Source organism: Sorex fumeus, unplaced genomic scaffold, assembly GCF_029834395.1.
Source record: "Sorex fumeus unplaced genomic scaffold, SorFum_2.1 ptg000033l, whole genome shotgun sequence".
In the NCBI taxonomy this organism is placed as follows: Eukaryota; Metazoa; Chordata; class Mammalia; order Eulipotyphla; family Soricidae; genus Sorex; species Sorex fumeus.
The window spans coordinates 4,304,778-4,323,272 of record NW_026606090.1 but is presented as its reverse complement, the minus strand read 5'-3'; the positions used below and the strand labels follow the sequence as shown (position 1 = coordinate 4,323,272).

General features: G+C 39.1%; 1 protein-coding gene across 1 annotated transcript in view; it reads left to right on the top strand.

Annotated features, from left to right (window-relative positions):
• Window positions 1-18,495, top strand: part of LOC130026079 (bifunctional heparan sulfate N-deacetylase/N-sulfotransferase 3) — a 158,456-nt gene that overhangs the window by 32,571 nt on the left and 107,390 nt on the right. Inside the window, exon 3 of the mRNA XM_056116770.1 lies at window positions 9,023-9,110. Coding sequence (XP_055972745.1) covers window positions 9,023-9,110 — 88 coding nt within the window. The remainder of the gene's footprint in view (window positions 1-9,022; window positions 9,111-18,495) is intronic.

Sequence of the window (18,495 nt, the reverse complement as noted above, 5' to 3'; positions counted from 1 at the left end):
GATCTATAATTTTCCTGTCAATTTTCCTAGTGAAAAATCATTTGTGGACCAGAGCTATAAGTACAACAGGTAGGGTGCCTTGTCTTACTTATGGCCAACCTAGGTTCAGTCCCTAGCACCCCTAAATCCTCCAGGAGTTATTTCCTGAACCTAGGGCCAGTATTAAGCCCTGAGCACCATTGAGTATGGCTAAAAAGAAAGAGAGAAAAAAAAATAAAAACACTGGAGCTGGAGAGACAGTACAGCAGGTAGGGCACTTGCCTTGCACGCGGCTGATCCAGGTCCAGTCCCCGACATCCCATGTGGTCCCCTAAGCACTGCCATGAGTGATTCCTGAGCATAAGCCATGTCTAAGCCCTGAGCATTGCTAGGTGTGACCTAAAATAAAATAAAATTTTACAAAAAAAGAAAAATAAGTGTGTATATTTGTGTTCTCTCTTAAATGCATTCCCTACACTTCCTCCTGATACTTCTCAAATGAGTTTGAATTAAATAAAAATTACTTGTACCTAGCACTGATTACCTTTAATTTTATATAAACTTATAATGCCTTAAAATAAATTTTTAGAATTGAAAGAAATCAATTTTATGATGATTTCAGGGTTTTAGACACTAGGTTTGACATCAACCAAAACTTAAACTCTTATGAGGCACATAGTGTCACCCATCTTTTTTTTTTTCCTGAATAAGGAAAGTGAGGCTCAGAAAGGTGAGCCCAGGTGAAGCTTCTCACTGTCCTTGGAGCTGGCAGTGGATCCTTCCCCTGAGAAAATGTGTGGTTATCTGTGCGCTGTGTGATCTTGTCAGGAAGCCACAGGCCGGCATTCTGCTAACGCACTTTGGCTGGAGTCTTTGTCAGATATTAAGCCTGTTCTATTTCGGGTTTCCTCAAGTCAGCTGGCCAGATTTTCCCTCTTTCTGTCTTTAGAATCCCCCACTTTTTTTTTTGCCTTTACTGCCCTTCTTTTAAATGCCCAACGATAGGAGTTGGCCTAGTCCAAAGAAAATTTCTCTCAATTTTAATTCTTTTTTTCGGGGGAAGAGTCAGGTGGAACAAAGTGTATCTTAGCTTTAGGCTCAGATTCCCCTACATTCTAGTTCCTAAGCATCCGTTCATTCATTCAGCAGATATGCCAGTACATAGGCCAGGCCTCCTCGACTTCCAGGTGGAGTGCCCGGCCCTGTCCTCGTGTTCTCTTGGGTGAGGGGGAGCAGAGAGCAGGAAGTTCTCATGCAGGAGGACATAGAGGCTCTGATGGGTTGTGGGAGTTATATTATGCTGGGGCACACAGGAGCTGGCAGAGTCAGAACCCCGTGAACAGTGGGCATGGCCAGCAAGAGCAGAAGAGAGAAAGCCTTCTTGAGAAGGGACCTCCAAAGCAAAGAAGGGGAAGGAATTCAGATTTTTATTTTTTTTGCTTTTTGGGTCACACCCGGCAATGCACAGGGGTTACTCCTGGCTCTGCACTCAGGAATTACTCCTGGCAGTGCTCAGGGGACCATATGGGATGCTGGGAATCAAACCTGGGTCAGCCACGTGCAAGATAAATGCCCTACCCGCTGTGCTATCCTCCAGCCCTAGAATTCACATTTTAAACATGATGTTTGTTCCTCAAAGAAGACAAAGCAAAAACCAACTCAGACTGTAGGAACCAAACAGGGGTTATCTCAAGGGGGGGGGGGGCAGGATATTGAAGGGGATGACGGTTCAGTGCCGAGAATGGAATCTTGACTCCTGCCACTGACCACAGGGCAGGCTGTGCAGATGTGAACTCGTAGGTAATCTCTGTATCCTGTCAAAGCCCAGGCTACAGGAAGAATAAATACATAAAAATCTATTAAGAAACAAGTGAATAAAATGGGATGCTCTGGATAAGAGAGCCCAGAAGGTGCAAAGCCAGAAGCAGGGACCCTCTGGAAAGGCTGTCCCGCAGTGAGGCTGTGAGCTGATGCCTGGGATGGCTCGACTCACCTGTACATCATTCGAGATGGCATCTGATTTTAAATGAGACGTTGTTCTCAGGACACTTAATTTGGACAAGATGAATATTTTCATACATTGTTAATCCTTTACAGGGTCTTTCCAGCCCATACAGTCTCTTTTTCTCTCCAAAGCACCCTTCCTCTGGCTGCTGAATCTAACTTTATCCCAGCAACTAATACAGGATTGATGGCCAATGATGTCTACTGAGCCAAGTTATAAGCTCCCTTTGACACAGCTTGGATTCCTTAACATGGTCGCATTTAGTTCTATGGAACATTCTTGATTGGATTATGATGCAGTGTTGTCTCAGGAGTAACAGATATGGATAACAGACGTTCATGTGAAAATCAGGAGGAAACAGTCAATCATTATTAGTTCAGTGAACTCTGTTGACCAGATTCTCTGGTTTAGAATCCAGGAACCTCTTTATTGTTGCTCTTGTTGGTATGGTATGTTTTTTTTTAATTTAGGAGCCACACTGAACTGTATTCAGCACTCATTCCTGACAGTGCTCAGGAAACCACATGATTCCAGGTCAGTCATGTGCAAGGCTGTCACCTTACTTTAACCTAAAATCTACTTTTTCTGTGAAGATTCTCAGATGATCCTCATGTACAGAGAAGTATGAGAAGCAGAAATGGGAATGATTGCTTTCTAGCTCTGAAAAAAAAAAGCAAAACTAGTATGAAACATGTATAATTACCTGCTAGAATTTGAAAGGAGCTGGAATATCCATCAGTACTCAAAGCAGTTTATAAAAAAAAGAGTAAAGGAGAATTGCACAGCAATAACTGCATCCTCTTTGAGTTCGCGTCACCATCATTCCAATCATAATTCCCCAGAGTCACCTGCCCTGTCTTTTATTCACAATACCATGCTGAGCTTTAGGAATGAAAGCTGAGCAAGAGAAACACCGCCATTAACCCCTTCGAGTGTATAGACCAGCCACATCTTTTTTTTTTTCAACATACAACATAAAATTTTTATTTGATGAAGGAGGTGGCTAGGGAACACTTCAGCAGTGCTATTTTTATGTGTGTGAGCAGAGGGGCCATTGGATGAAGAAAAATCAAGTACCAGAAGATCCCACTCATGTTGAAAATATAAAGAAACAATGCAAGGGATCAGATGATGTCTAATGAAAGCAAAGCCTTACAAATTGGGGTGGGGGGTTGAGTAGGCTGAGGGTGTCCACTGAGAGTGATGGTGAGATTTTGGCACATGGAAGGCATGTGTGGTATGATAACACGATGCCTCTAAAGCACATAAACATTTGGATTTTCTTGTAAACTGTTACCTCAGTAAAACAAAGTTTTCTAAAAAGCATGCAAGTATTTTGAATAAGCATAACAACCATCCATTAAACAGAATATGCATAAGAATTGAATCAATACTCAGAATAGTACTTATTATGTATTTCTTCATTCCTATAACATTATTTTCTGCATTACAGTATAACCATCCTTAAACTGTCACACCAAAACATCATTACTCTGTTGCTACAATGCAAATACTCAAGGCCAGACTAAAAATTCCCTAAAATCACTTAGAAAAAATTCTTTAATACAGCTTCTTGAATCAGCTTAATTTTTCTTTGTTTGTTTGTTTAAATCCTTGGTTGGCTGGAGTGATAGAACAGCAGATAGGGCATGCAGCTGCCTTGCATGCAGCTGACCCAGGTTCAATTCCCCCACCCCTCTCGGAGAGTCTGGCAAGCTACCAAGAGTATCTCGCCCTCACTGCAAAGCCAGGCACACTTCCCATGATGTACTCGATATGCCAAAAACAGTAACAACAAGTCTCACAATTTCTTGTGAGACATTTCTGGTGCCTGCTTGAGCAAATCAATGAACAACGGGAGGACAGTGCTACAGTCCTAAACCCTGAGAAAAATCAAAAGATTTCTAAAACTGGATTTAAAGTGTTTCAAATCTTTAGGCCTGATTTCCTAGAAACTGTTCATTCTGAGTGGATAATCATAAGAAACAGAAGTAGAGTTCTGTGGCAAGACAATAAGGAATTTGAGGGGGGGATAAGATTTTTTCTTAACTTATTGTTTATTAAGGGTTAAAATAAAGGCACAAAGGACACTATCAAAATTTTGCTTCTATGAGCTAGTGAAGATTTTAGGACCACAAAGCCATTTTCTCATTCAATGCTCCTGCAAACGCATGAGCTGTGTGTATTGTTAGTCCTGTATCATGAAGAGGAGGCTGAATTGGAGAGATTCACTTGACATGTCCAAGCTTTTACAGCAATCAAATGGCAGAACCAGGCACCCATGTCGCTTAGATTCCAAATGTGCCTTCCCTCATCATGCCATGCTGGTGAGGTCGCATTCTCATACACAGCCTTCAGCTGGAAGTGTTCTGTGCTTAGGGCAACATTTAAAAAGGTAAAGGCCCTCCCGTTGTACATCGATTTGCTCGAGCGGGCCCAGTAACGTCTCTATTGGAGGAGACTTTGTTGTTACTGTGTCCGGCATATCGAATACGTCACAGGGAGCTTGCCAGGCTCTGCCGTGCGGGTGAGATACTCTCGGTAGCTTGCCGAGCTCTCCGAGAGGGGCGGAAGAATCGAACTGGGGTCGGCCATGTTGGCTGCGTGCAAGGCAAACGCCCTACCGCTGTGCTATCGCTCCAGTCCAAGATAATCACCAAGTCACTTTGCTATATCTAGCAAATACCCACGTTAAAGTTTCCAAACCACTTTCCCAAATATGATAGGTCTCTGGAAGACATAGAAAAGACACTAAGACACTCAGCCTTTGGTTATTTTAAGACAGTTTCCCTTGGTTGTAGATTTTAAATTTGGAACGGGATGGCTAAGAACTATGCAACAGTTTTGCCATGGGGAACATTGCTTTTGGTTAGTACAGCTTTATGTGTATGTATGTTGTCAAGAGACTTGAAATGCTGTTGCAAAAAAGTGGTCATGTATTATGTGCCCCATCTGCTTAACCTTTCCTATGCTTCCATGTTTATCTCCATTCCCAGTGTACGCAGGTAAAACTGTCCTGGAATTTTTTTAATAATTATTCTTGTATCACCAAGATAGAGCATTGCAAAGAGTTTTATGATTGCATTTCAGTTCTACAATGTCCCAACACCCATCCCTCCACCAGTGTTATTTCCCAGCACCAGTGTCCCTCTCACCCTTTCAAGCTCTCCCCGACCCCCACCTACCCACCTACCTCTATGGCAGACACCTCTTCTCTCTCTCTCTCTCTCTCTCTCTCTCTCTCTCTCTCTCTCTCTCTCTCTCTCTCTCTCTCTCTTTCTCTCTCTCTCTCTCGGCATTATGGTTTGAAATGCAGATGCTGAAATGTTACATGTATATTCCTTTACCTACTTTCAACACTCAGTTCTTGTCCAGAGTGATCATTTCCAACTAGTATGGGTCCTAGATTTTTGTTTGTTGTTTTCCTAGAATACTGCTTTCCTTCTAATTATGTAAGATGCTCCCACCCCAATATTAAGTCTAATGAACTTTTCCCATAAAATTTTAATGATGTTCTCTTCTGGGAATAGGCATTAGACAGTGACTGTCCAGTGCTATGCATAGTAAGAGGGAGTGTGATGGTTTTATATGCTGAGCACTTAAGAACTCTGGAATCTGGAGTAAGCAACAAAGCTTTCTTGGTATGAGCAGTAACTGACCCACCTACTCTTCTGCCGGCCCCTTCAACCTTCTAGGTATGGGGAATTAAGAGCAAAAGTAGTAGAGAAAGTGATTTTAAAACAACATCATTCCCTCCTACTAGATTATGTCCCATGAGTCCGTACGCCAGTAATAACAGTGTTCAGATTCAGTGCTTTTGTTGTTTCTGTAGACAAGAGAAGCAGTGAACTTAAAATGTGCAAAACTCTTATTAAATCAATTCAGCATTAAACTAGCCTTGTGACAAAATTTAAGTGACTTAAACTATATAAATTATAACCACAGTGTATAAAATTCAGAGGTGGGGGTGGGGATTTTCTCTTTGAAAGTTTATCAGATGCCTGATATATATATATATATATATATATATGTGTGTGTGTTATATGTAAATATTTTATATATGTATAGGTTTTGATGACTAAGAATATATTAACTCTAAAACTCCTGTGTTGGAACATTATATATTTTCCTACTACTGAAAAACCAGTCAACACTGAAATTTCTTCCCCAGCTGTAATCTGACTCACCAACTCCTTTGATTAGCTCACAAAAGATTAAAAAAAGATTAAAATATAATCTAGAAAACATATACAAGGAACAAAATATTAACAGATGTTCCCCAAAGAATGTCACGCATGGAATGAGTACTAATATAAAGTTCCATATTAAACTACTTTCACAGTAATTTTTAATTTTTGCTTCCCTGGTTTATTTTAATTGAGATATTCATTTTCTTAAAGAATGCTGGATAAAATCCAAAGAAATGTGAAAGCTCCCATTATGCTCAATTCTCAGAAATCAATTTTTTTAAATTAGATTTGGGGGGGGATCTTATACTAAAGTATTTAATGCCTACAAGTGTTTTTGGCTTTGAAGGACGAACCCTCAAAAAAAAATTAGTAGGCCACAATGCAGATTCAAATAGTAAAGCTAATGTTGGAAATAGCCAAATTTTAGGTTAGATTTCAATCTTTTAATTATTATTTTAATTAGGAATTATTTTCTCCTCCATAAAGAAAATTATTTTCACTTCCATAAACATCTTCAAATTTGCTGCAAATCTTATTACTGAAATATATAAGTAAAATTATTTTCTCCTGAAGAAATAACTGCTTAACTGCACAAGTCATCCTATAACATTTTGTGCATAATATAAATATGTAATGGTAGACAGAATCGTGTTTTTATTATCCATAATATGTAAACAGTTAAATGTACAGCAATAGCATAACATCCTTCAGTGACTTTAGGACACCTATTTGATGCAATATTCTGAATCTATTAAAATTTTTATTTTCAAAGATTAATGTGACAGAAGAAAACCCATGATATATTTTTCTTGAGTTAAATGAAAGAGCCAAATTCATACTAAGTTTTTGTCATTATTGCAACAGTTCTCATGTTTGCTTGGCTCTAATTTCACTAGCCCATAAATCCACATGCATCTAACTATATGCGGTTCTTTTTAAATGGGAAGTAATTTCATTAAAATACTAACTGATCATGAGGTACATTTATTCATGATTTTAATCTTTTAATTAGTCTCTAAATTATTAATCTTTCCATTATTTTAACAGTAATGAGTGATGTGTAATTGTGATTTGTGTGAGCTGTCCTGCTAAATATGTTTTTTTTTTAAAGAAAAATTGCTACTCATAAACAACAAAGCACTTTGGACAGAAGACCTATATTTTCCTAGGGTTCTTGGGTTGAAGGAAACAGATCCTACAGGTGGTTACTGTCATCCATCTCCTCTTCAGCCCTTCAGACATCAGCTTGCCCACAATACACGTGGCTTTCTGAATCTATCATGGAACACTGATTTAAGTTATCATGATTAGAGCTTCAAATCTCACCATTATCACACATCACAAATACACTGCACAAGTCATCCTATAACATTTTGTGCATAATTTGATTATTAGATATTATGCTATTTCAGTTTAAAATATAATAATGCCAGACTTTATTATAAATATTATATTTTTATATTATATTAAATATAAAATATATAAATATAACAAACCCTGGGAGATCTCTCAGGATCAGGCACAAGGACTTAAGTTCAACTGAGAACATCATATGCCTCTGAGCATCACCAACTGTGGCTCTGGTATCCGAAGCACTTTCAGGTGATTCTGGTGGCCCCAACACCACTGGACCCAATTGGAACCACATTGTCAAGCCCTAGCATTGAACTGTGTGGCTTGGTCAGTTGAGAATCATGGTAGGGAGGAGAAGAGGCAGGGATCATGGCTTGAGAGACCCAAATAAATAAATAAGTAAAATTTAATGATGTTGAATCATTCTAATGGTAAATTTTATGCAAATGCTGTGATCTAAGAATACTGATGAATGCTGAGCTTCTTATATGGGAACATATTTTGCAAGGACAGGCATGACGGATGAATATCTGACTCTATTCTGCTAGACAGTCCCAAATCTAGGTTCAATCTCAAGCTCAGTAATTTTATCTGTGAAGATAATCAAGTAACTTGCCCTAAGTTTCTTCACATGCGAAGAAGTGCTGGTTAACATCTTCAGAAACCCACCTTTTAGTGTTATTTTCCACCTAAATGAGGTGGGTGCTCAAGTACCAAAGTGTGTATGTGTGTATGTGTGTATATATGTGTGTGTATATGTGTGTGTGCATGTCACACACATGCATGTATGTTTAAAACAGAGATAGAAGCAGAGAGACTGAGAAATAGAAAGTCATTTGAGAATAGAAATTTCAATAAGAATAATAAGTAAAAGGAGAAACAAAAATAATTGTTAAATTTGCATTGGATGAACGGTGAATACTTTCTCAAAATACGATAGATTTTAAATACCTTTTCCATAACAGGAAAAATTAGAGATTTACTTTACTCTAATATGCCCCCTTCCAAAATCAGTCACTATCTTTTGTGAATCGAAGACTGAAAGACTGAGAAGCCCTGGATTTGGCTGGCAAAGGCCCAACTAAGAATTAACAGTCTGTTTCCACACTCATCCTTGCAGTTCCCCTTAAATAGGTGCCCTTCTTTTGACAACTGGTAATCTACAGCCCTGAAAGGTAAAAGGCAGATATGTTTTATGTACTGGAGACTAGTACCTTTGATGCATTCATAACAAACTTTTCATTTAACTGCCTTTTTCTAGCTGACATGTTTTGCTGATTTATTGCAAGCTAAAGGATAAATGTGTGTATGTTTTATGTAATCTCAAAAATATCTCTCTAGTTTTAAAGGGGTAAAGAAACTGCTTTCTCTCATTTAATTCTCACATGTACAAAGGACTGATTTTATCCTATGAATGCAAAAAAGGGAAGATACTTCTAAAAACTTCTCAATGCCATTCTCTCCCTGATACATTTTTTTAAATTATGTGTTCCAGGCCCTACTTGATACTCAGACTCTTCTGCGTGCACAAATTGCAAATTTTACTTTCAACCTGGGATTTTCAGGGAAATTTTACCATACAGGTAAGGGAAGGATGATGGTTTCATTTGCTCTCTGCCCTCTCTTTTTAAACTTGCACACCCCTCCAGTTCCCACATTCCTACACTCCCACTCTACTTCCCTCCTGTTACGCAAGCCCACTGAACACAGTACTTTTTAACCTTTACTAAATGTTAACGGTTTGAAAGTTTAGTCACCATAGAATCATCTAATGACCTTTCTTTCCTATTGGTCTCTAATTTGCATAGATGAAAGGGAATAAATAATTAGCATCAGGCTCAGTGACTTTTCACAGTGCACACACAATTGTGCAGTCAGCGTGCAAATGAGGAGAGAAAATTCTTGAGAACCACTTCCTGCTTCTGCTCCAGTCGGGAGCTTCCCTCAGACCAATCACTGTCCAGACTGCTGTAACCCTGAGAGGGTTGGCTGGCTTTGGGATGTGTACAAGAGGAATCCTATAGTCTTTTCTATACTTAGCTTGATTTGCTTGGTATTATTTTGGTTTCACCAATACCACAGTACAGAGTTGAAATTTCTTCATTGTCAGAGTACTCCATTGTTTTATTATATCAGACATCCTATCGTTCCTTTCTAATGCAGAGGAATAGCCTGTTTCCAGTGTTTTGGTTCTTTAATAGCTATATTAAGACCATTTTTGTAACTATCCTCCAGAGGACATGATTATTTTTTTCTTGATTGTCAAGCTGGGATAGAAGTACTGGTTATAGGGTAGTTGTCATCAGCTTCAGTAAAGAATGCCAGTTTTCAAAATGGCTGCCAATTTATATCCCCAGAGGCATATGATCATTCCTGAAGCTCAAAGTTCTCGCTAATATTAAATATTACTTGTCTTTTTGGTATCAGCCTTTCTGATGGGCATAAACAGATACCATATGATAACTACAATGTACATTTTTCTGAAATGTGTCTGTTGGCCATTTAGATATGCATTTTTGTAAAACATGTGGGGTTTTATTTTTCTATTGTGTTGTCTACTGAGGATTTGTAGAAATTCTTTTTACCTTCTCTTCTATAAACTAAGGGAACAACCCTCCAAAATGAAAGGCAGGGCTGGAGTGATAGTACAGCAGGTAAGGCACTTGCTTTGCATGTGGCTGGGGTTTGATCCCAGCACCACATATGGTCCCTCCAGCATAGCCAGATGTAATCCCTGAGTGCAGAGGCAAAAATAAGTTATGAGCACAGCTGTGTGTGAGGCAGGAAGAAAAGAAGGAAGGAAAGGAGGAAGGAAAGGAGGAAGGAAGGAAGGAAGGAAGGAAGGAAGGAAGGAGAGGTGAATTACCATATGGGAGAAAATGATAGCAAATCATATATGTATATATAGAATATATTTTAACTAATATAAATAGCAAAAATATAATTTTTAAATGAGCAGAGAATTTGAACAAATTTTTTCCAAGGAATATATATAGATATCCAACAAGTAAATGAAAAGATGTTTAATATCACTAATCATCAAAAATGCAAATCAAAAGCATGATTAAATAGAATTTCACACTTGTTAGAATAGCCATCATCAAAAAGATCAGAAATAACAGATGTTGATGAGGGTTTGGAGAATCTGGAAGGCTCCTGCACAATTGGTAGGAATGGAAACTCGCGCTGACACCATGAAAAACAGTAGAGGGATTCTCAAAAAAATCAAAAACAGAGCCTCCATATAAATAATAATTCCACCTGAGAAAAGGAAAACATTGATTTGTAAAAAAATTCTCTTCATGCCATATTCTGTCCCACATTATTCACACCAGCAAAGATACTGAAAAAGATACTGAAGCAACCAAGTGCCCATCTGTGGGTGAAGAAAACTGATCATAGCTACATACACACGCATACATATGGAGACATATATACAATGGGATGTTATTAAATCATAAAACAGAAAGAAATATTGCCACTCACAACAACATGGACAAACCTTGATGTCACTATGCTAAGTGAAATAAGTTAGACAGAGAAAGACATACGTATAATCTCAATTATGCATAGAATGAAAAACAAGTTTATAAGGAAAGGCATGAAGTGATGGTTGTCAAAGACAGAAAGTGAGGGGTTGGAAAAAATGGTGAAGAGGTCAGAAAGTAGAAAATAAATATTTTATGGGATATAATACACATAATGGGAACAATGGTTAACATCGTATTATAAATTTTAAAGTTACTAAGAATAGATCTTACAAATTTTTATCACAGGGAAAAATCATCCTCATGTATGGTGATGGATGGATATCAGACTTATAATGTCAATCATTTCATAATATAGAAATATCTTGATTATATTTCATATTTGAAAGGAAACATATGTCTTATTTAATTATAAAAAGTAAGGGGTATCTTGCCTCCTATTTTATTTTTCCATTTCTTTGTTGATGTATTTAGAAATGGAATTGATTCTGTGAGATGATCCTGTATCGATAACCTTGCTATGTTCATCTCTAAATTCTATAGTTTGGAGACTGGGCTTGCTATATTTCCTGCTTATTTCATTTTGAATTCTGAACAGTGAAGTTACACTTCTTCCTCTCTGAAGGTATAATTCAGTTTCTTTTCTTTGTCTAGTGCACTGGCATGGGTCTTCAGTTAGGTAACGGCAGTAGCACCGCCACTGGCACCTTACTCCTGATGCCAGGGACGATCTTCCAGTAGGTTTATCCCTGTTCTCAGGGAAGCACTGCAGATGATTATTTGATTGACAGTCTTTGTTCAATTAAGGAAGCAATTCTCATATTGCTACTGGTTTGATCATGAATGGTGTTGAAAAATCTTTGTTCTAAAGGCCCTGACTTTGGCACGTCACCACATATTCCCACCCAGAACCATAAGGTGTGGCCATGGTGGTCCCCACCACCAAGCTGTACCCGAGCACTGCGTCATCAGTGCCAGGCCGAATATTGCTTCCATGGTCCTGAGCAACATGAGGGCCCTGAGCAACACTGCATATGTCCCATAGAAAAATAACATTTACCTGTCATCTCTCTTCCATGACTAAAATAAGAATGCTTCCTAAAAGCTTTGTTGCTTGGGCAGAGGTACAGAAGCTAAAGGTGCTGCAGCACATGCTGTGTGCCTTGGTTTGAATCCTTGGCACTACACATGATCCTCTGTGCCCGCCCAGGGCTACTCCTGACCACAGAACTAGGATCAGACCCTGAACACCACCAGGTGTTGCCAAAAGTTAAAAAAATAAAATAAAAAAAAAAACAAGAAAAGAGCAAGCAAGAAGTTTTACTGCTTTAACACTAGCAACTAAAACAAGACCTACTGAAAAATAACAAACGATTAAATAAAAATAAAATACTTGCCCTATTTTAAAATACTTGCCCTATTTTAACTATTGGTATTTCTATGGAACAAGATCAGAGAATACAACTTAACCATCTTGTGTTGGAAAAGGAAGTCACTCTAAGTAACATTGCACATAGCACTGTCCTCCCATTGTTCATCAATTTGCTCGAGCAGGCACCAGTAATGTCTCCATTGTAAGACTTGTTGTTACTGTTTTTGGCATATCAGATATCCCACCGGGAGCTTTCCAGGCTCTGCTGTGCAGGTGGGATACTCTTGGTATCTTGCAGGGCTCTCTGAGAGGGACAGAGGAATCTAACCGGGTTGGTCGCGTGCAAGGCAAACAGCTGGTAAGCTGTGCTATCGCTCCAGCCCACTCTAAGTAATTCACTCTAAGTAATAAGAATAATTTTAAATTTTCTTTCTTAAACCCATGATGTATTCAACATGCCAAACACAGTAACGTCTCACAATGGAGAAGTTACTGGGCGCACTCGAGCAAATTGATGAACAACAGGAGGACAGTGATAGTGAAATCTAATGAATGTAAGAGCACTCATAGCAACTCAAAACTTTCCTATGTTTTTTTCCCAATAGCAAATCCTGAGCCAGTTACCCTCCTTGTTTCAGGAAGATTTGTTCTCTCTCCTGACTTGGCAATTCCCACAGCTCACAATGCAGATTTCCCCTTTCAGCCACAGAAAGAAATGGAAGGAAATGAAGACAGGTGGGAAGGGTCATGCTTCTGTCTATAATATAAGAACTTCCACAAAAAAAAAACCACAACTTTAGCTAGAAGTGTCTAAACACACTGAAATCATTTTCCAGTGCACTGAAATCTGAATACTCCAAATCTTTCAAAAAATTAGATATTGTCAAGTGCAGTTGAATTACAGTATCTTCCTTTCTATGAGTAATTCCCTTTTCTATTAAAATTTTATAAACTTTATTCTGTCCTCAAGGGAAGGAGAAAAATGTACAGTCATATTCATAAGACTATTTCGGGACAAGATTCCATCTTATTTTATTTACTTTTAATGTTGAAAGGCTTATGCATTTTGTGAGATATGAAGAGATGAAGGTATAAAAACTAACATTCATTTTTAGTATGCAACACTATGCTCTAAGGACTTAATCAAGAACTTTCTATGGAATCTTAGGAACTAAAGATATGACTTTTTTTCCTAGATAAGAACAAAGACACTTAGGAGATGAAGGACAAATATTACATATCTAGTTAACTTAGAAACTTCTGGTCAATAAGAGCGCAAGTCTTATGCATAAGATAAAATAGATTTTATTAATCAGCAATCCTGGTTTCAGGTAAGACAATGAGTGACAAAGATTACTTATATCTAGGTTCTATTTGCCTATTTCACAAATTACTGAGAACCAACAATATTATAATCTCCAATTAAATCATAGATTTAATTTACAACATGGAATATAATGTTATACTGGATTAGTAAATTTCTTTTTCCTAAATTCTACATAAGATCCCTGGATTTGGAGATGCTTAGTCTGGGTTAGAATTCAGATTGTGTATTGAGGTTATGTCCACCATCTCAGTGAGCAGGTGCTGGGAACAGAGGGCCAAGGTAGAAAAAATAAAGGAGAAAAGCAGAATAGGCAGAACACAGGAAACTGCTCACCAGGAAAGCCAGCACCCATGTGCAAAGCCCCTGGGCCAGCTTTTGTGTCTGCTCTATCCCTGAGGAAGCATCCCTTGAAACGAGCCTTTTATAAAGATGTTTTTCCAGATGGACTGAGGCCCTCAGAATGTAGAAGTTTAGTCCAGATAGAACAGCACAGTTAGGAAAAGTCACCTATGGCTGGTCCTCGGCAAGCTGGGGACATTTCTCCAAGTTGCAATTTTCTGATTTGTAAAATGAGTTACAGTGGCCCGTACTTACAGTTTCCATCCAAATTAAATGACATTTACAATGGAACAACGCTCTTCAATAAATGGCACGAGGAAAACTGGTCACCCATATACAAAAAACGCAAGATTAGATCACTCTCTGACACTGTGCACAATAATTCATTTTAAAATGTATTTAGGCCTTGAGGCCTGAAAACAGAAGAAAATATAGGCAACAAACTCCTTGAGGTCAGCCTTAGTGGTGTGAAATTTTGGGAATTTGACTCTAACCTTTGATAATTTGACTCCAGTGGCAAGCCAAACAGAAGCACACGTTAAGTAATGGGGCTTGGCTAAACTTAAAAGTTTCTGCACAGTGAAAGAAATGTGTGTAAAAAGGAGAAGACATTCTATTACATAGGAGAAAGCATTCGTATCATCATATATACAACAAGGAGCTGATATCCAAATTATACCAAAGGTACATAAAAATAAACTACAGAAACAACCCAATTTTAAAAATGGAGGATTTGAATATACACTTGTTCAAAGAAGATGTACAGAAGATCCACAGATGGCCAGTAGAAAGAGGAAAAAAATGTCCATCAGATTCTGTCAGGACCATGCAAACCAAAACAATGATCAATCACATGAAAATGGCTGATAACTAAAAGATAAACAACTGTCCATATTGAAGGAGCTGAAGAAGAGAAGGGAACCCACAGTAGCCAAGAACAGGAGTCAACTTAGTGCCCACAAACTGATGAATGGATAAGAAGATGCAGAACATACACACGTGGAATAACACTCAACTATGAAAAACATATAAATCCCTGCTCTAGGAAACAACATGAACTAAACAGAGGTCATTATGCTTGATGAAATAAATCAGACTTTAAAAGACACCCTCATGTGATTGTAATCATATTTGATATATCAAAAACAAACAAGCAAAAAGATGAACTAAATAAAACAGAAAACCTTTAATGCTGCAAGATTGACAGAAGAGAAGTGGAGAAATGTGAGGTGAATCAGATACAAGTCACACAGGAAAGGATGGAATCTGACTTTCAGCAGTGTATAGTCCATATCTGAAACTCATCTGAGCAGTGCAATGTTATGTGAATATAAAAAATATTATAAACATGTTCATAAAACCACAGCAGTGTTTGACAAAAAAGCTCAAGTCTCAATCAGTGATGTTTTTAATATAATATCAAAGCAGGTAACACTGTCCTCCCGTTGTTTATCGATTTGCTCGAGCAGGCACCAGTAACGTCTCACAACAAATTGTGAGACTTGTTGTTACTGTTTTTGGCATACTGAATATGTCACTGGGAGCTTGCCAGGCTTTGCGGTGCAGGCAAGATACTCTCGGTAGCTTTCCAGGCTCTTCGAGAGGGCCGGAGGAATCGAACCCGGGTCAACCACATGCAAGGCAGATGCCTAACCTGCTGTGCTATTGCTCCAGCCCCAAAGTAGGACATAACTACAGGTAAAATAAAGTAAAGTAAAAGTAAAGGCCCTCCCGTTGATCATCGATTTGCTCGAGCGGGCCCAGTAACGTCTCCATTGGAGACTTTGTTGTTACTGTGTCTGGCATATCGAATACTCTCGGTAGCTTGCCGGGCTCTCCGAGAGGGGTGGAGGAATCGAACTCTGGTCGGCCATGTTGGCTGCATGCAAGGCAAACGCCCTACCCGCTGTGCTATCGCTCCAGCCCAAAGGAAAACGGACAGGTAAAATGCTGAAGGCAAATACTACCTAACTTGATGCATGTTTTTCAAATTTGCAGTAATTTGACGATTTCACTGTGGCGTAACAACTTAAGAAATGACATTTAAAATTGAGGAATTTTATTTCTAGTCCTTTTGCCTTCCTCCACTTCCGACAAAAATGGGTATGTGGGAAGATTAAGGGGCAGCGGAGATAAGGGTCAATTCAACCATGTGCAACTAAGCTTAAATTTTCCTATCATAATGTTTAATCGGCAATAGATTCACTTGTTCTCAATGTAATTAATATGGATGTAAAAATTCCTACATTGGTATTAAAATTAGGATTAAAGGAAATCAGACCAAAAAAAGAATTATACAGCATAAAGAAAAGGCTTCAATTATGCCTACTCTGAATTTATATACAGCTGTCAGGAAAGATATCATTTGTCTAACTCCCCATAATCCAAATGTAGGAATTTTCTCTCCTTTTTTGTGTGTGGTGCTAGATCAAACCCAGGCCCTCTTGCATGCAAGGTATATACTCTACTGCAAGGCCTCATCCCAGGCCAGAATATGAACATTTTAATAGCAGGTTTCACCCTGATATTCATACAAGGAAATCAACTGTCCTGTCAACCTTTGGCAGAACCTTGAGGTCTCTGTCCTGCTTTAAAAAAAAGAACGTGGGATAAAGGCCAAGCAGAATAATAATAATAATAATAATAATAATAATAATAATAATAACAATAATAATAGCGAGATATATAGGGGAAAGGGAAGAAAGCAGATACAGGAGTGGAAGGGGTGAATTTTCATAAAATAGGAAATCTCAGCTGGCTTTACCCAGGGGACATGGAAAGGTCACTGGAAAATCTCAAGAAGTTTCTGCCTGTATTTAGCACAGAGCTAAGGCAGTATCTAGAGACAAACAAAGTTTTAAGCAAAAGAAAATTTTCATGGCTATAAGTAAAGATGTTTAATTGCAGGGAAACCAATTGTCATCAGATTCCCTATCTCAATGCAAAGTACATAGAAGCCCCAAAAGTCACCACAGTTTGTGCCTATGTCCAGAGACGTGTAGGAAAGCATGACCAGTCACAAGCACACTCTCTACCTGAGCTACATTACTGATCAACTCACACCAAGGTCAGTACCACAAGGTTAAGGTGGCTTAATGGCACCTTTTCCGAAAAATACAACATCACTCAACACTCCCCAGGAAATCTCCCATCTGTAATGAATAAACGGAGCTTGCACCCTCATCCCCCTGCAACTGCACCTGAGACAACTAGAGCCCCCAGCCCAAGGGGCATTACCCCCCGCCCCAAAAAAAGGACACAGTGACCAAAAGGTGAATTGATCCACAAGCCCCATCTTGCTTGGGGCTCAAAAATCTTGACTGCACCATCCCAGCAGTTCCCACTCCTTTCTAGAAGATGCCCCAGGACTGTACAATCATTAGTCTGCTGCCCCTAGAGAGATCAATATTGGTAACTCATCAACTAAAACCAATGGCTAATATAATCTCTTGGCGGCCACCCTGGCCATCACACTGAACACTGTCACAGTGAAAACAAAAACACAAAAACAAAACACACAAGGAGAACAGAAATAGGAAATACAGATGAAGGAGAGCAAAGGGGCATTTCACATGACCTGACCCAGGCCCGAACTAGGCAGACAATTCCTCCTTTTGATCAATTATTAAACAATAGTATAAGAAGCCATCCAGCTTCTCCTCCTTTACAGAGCTTATGTGACTTGCCCACAATCATACCCATCAAATGTGTCGGAAACATAAGACCAAAATCTTTTTAACTCCCAAAGCTGTCGTTGTCCGACTATGGCAGCATGTGTATGATACAGAGGGAGAAATAAGGGATAGGAGCGAGAGTTCATACCCCTTATGACAGTGTGAGGGTAAGGGGTGGAATTCTGTCTGTGAGATGGGAAGCTCTTCTCCTTGAAGGATTGTCATTCCTCTCATGCCCCGTCACTAACGCTCGTTCCTCCTGTACGGATTAGAATTCCATGCAGCCTTAGCCTGCACCTTTATCTCTGGGAAGTGGCTTTTACTGATAATAAATCACAGGTGCTGGTTCTTTGCCTGACAGTGGTTTCTGCCTTTCTTCTCCTGGGAAATTGCCTGAGAGAATAGGGATCGCAGGATGCGCGGGCTGCCACTCATCCTCCCTCATTACCTGCAGGTCCTGTTACAGTTGCTCCTTACAGAGCCACCAGTGAAAATGTGAGAGGCCACATTCCCTACACAGCCAGAGCACTGTTTGAAGACCCCTCTGGTCCAGAAGCTTGGTCAGTACAGGGTACAGTCTGGACTTGAACTGTGGCAGCGCAATTCTGAAATGATTAAGAGCATCATGTGATGCAACAGGATAGGACCAAGATGCCCTTTACTGCCATCCCTTCCTGCTTAATAAGGAATCTGTCCCTGGGAAGTGCGGGAAGAGACTCTTTCCTGCAGGATTCATTTCAGAGAAACTTAGGATTCCCCCCCCCAACA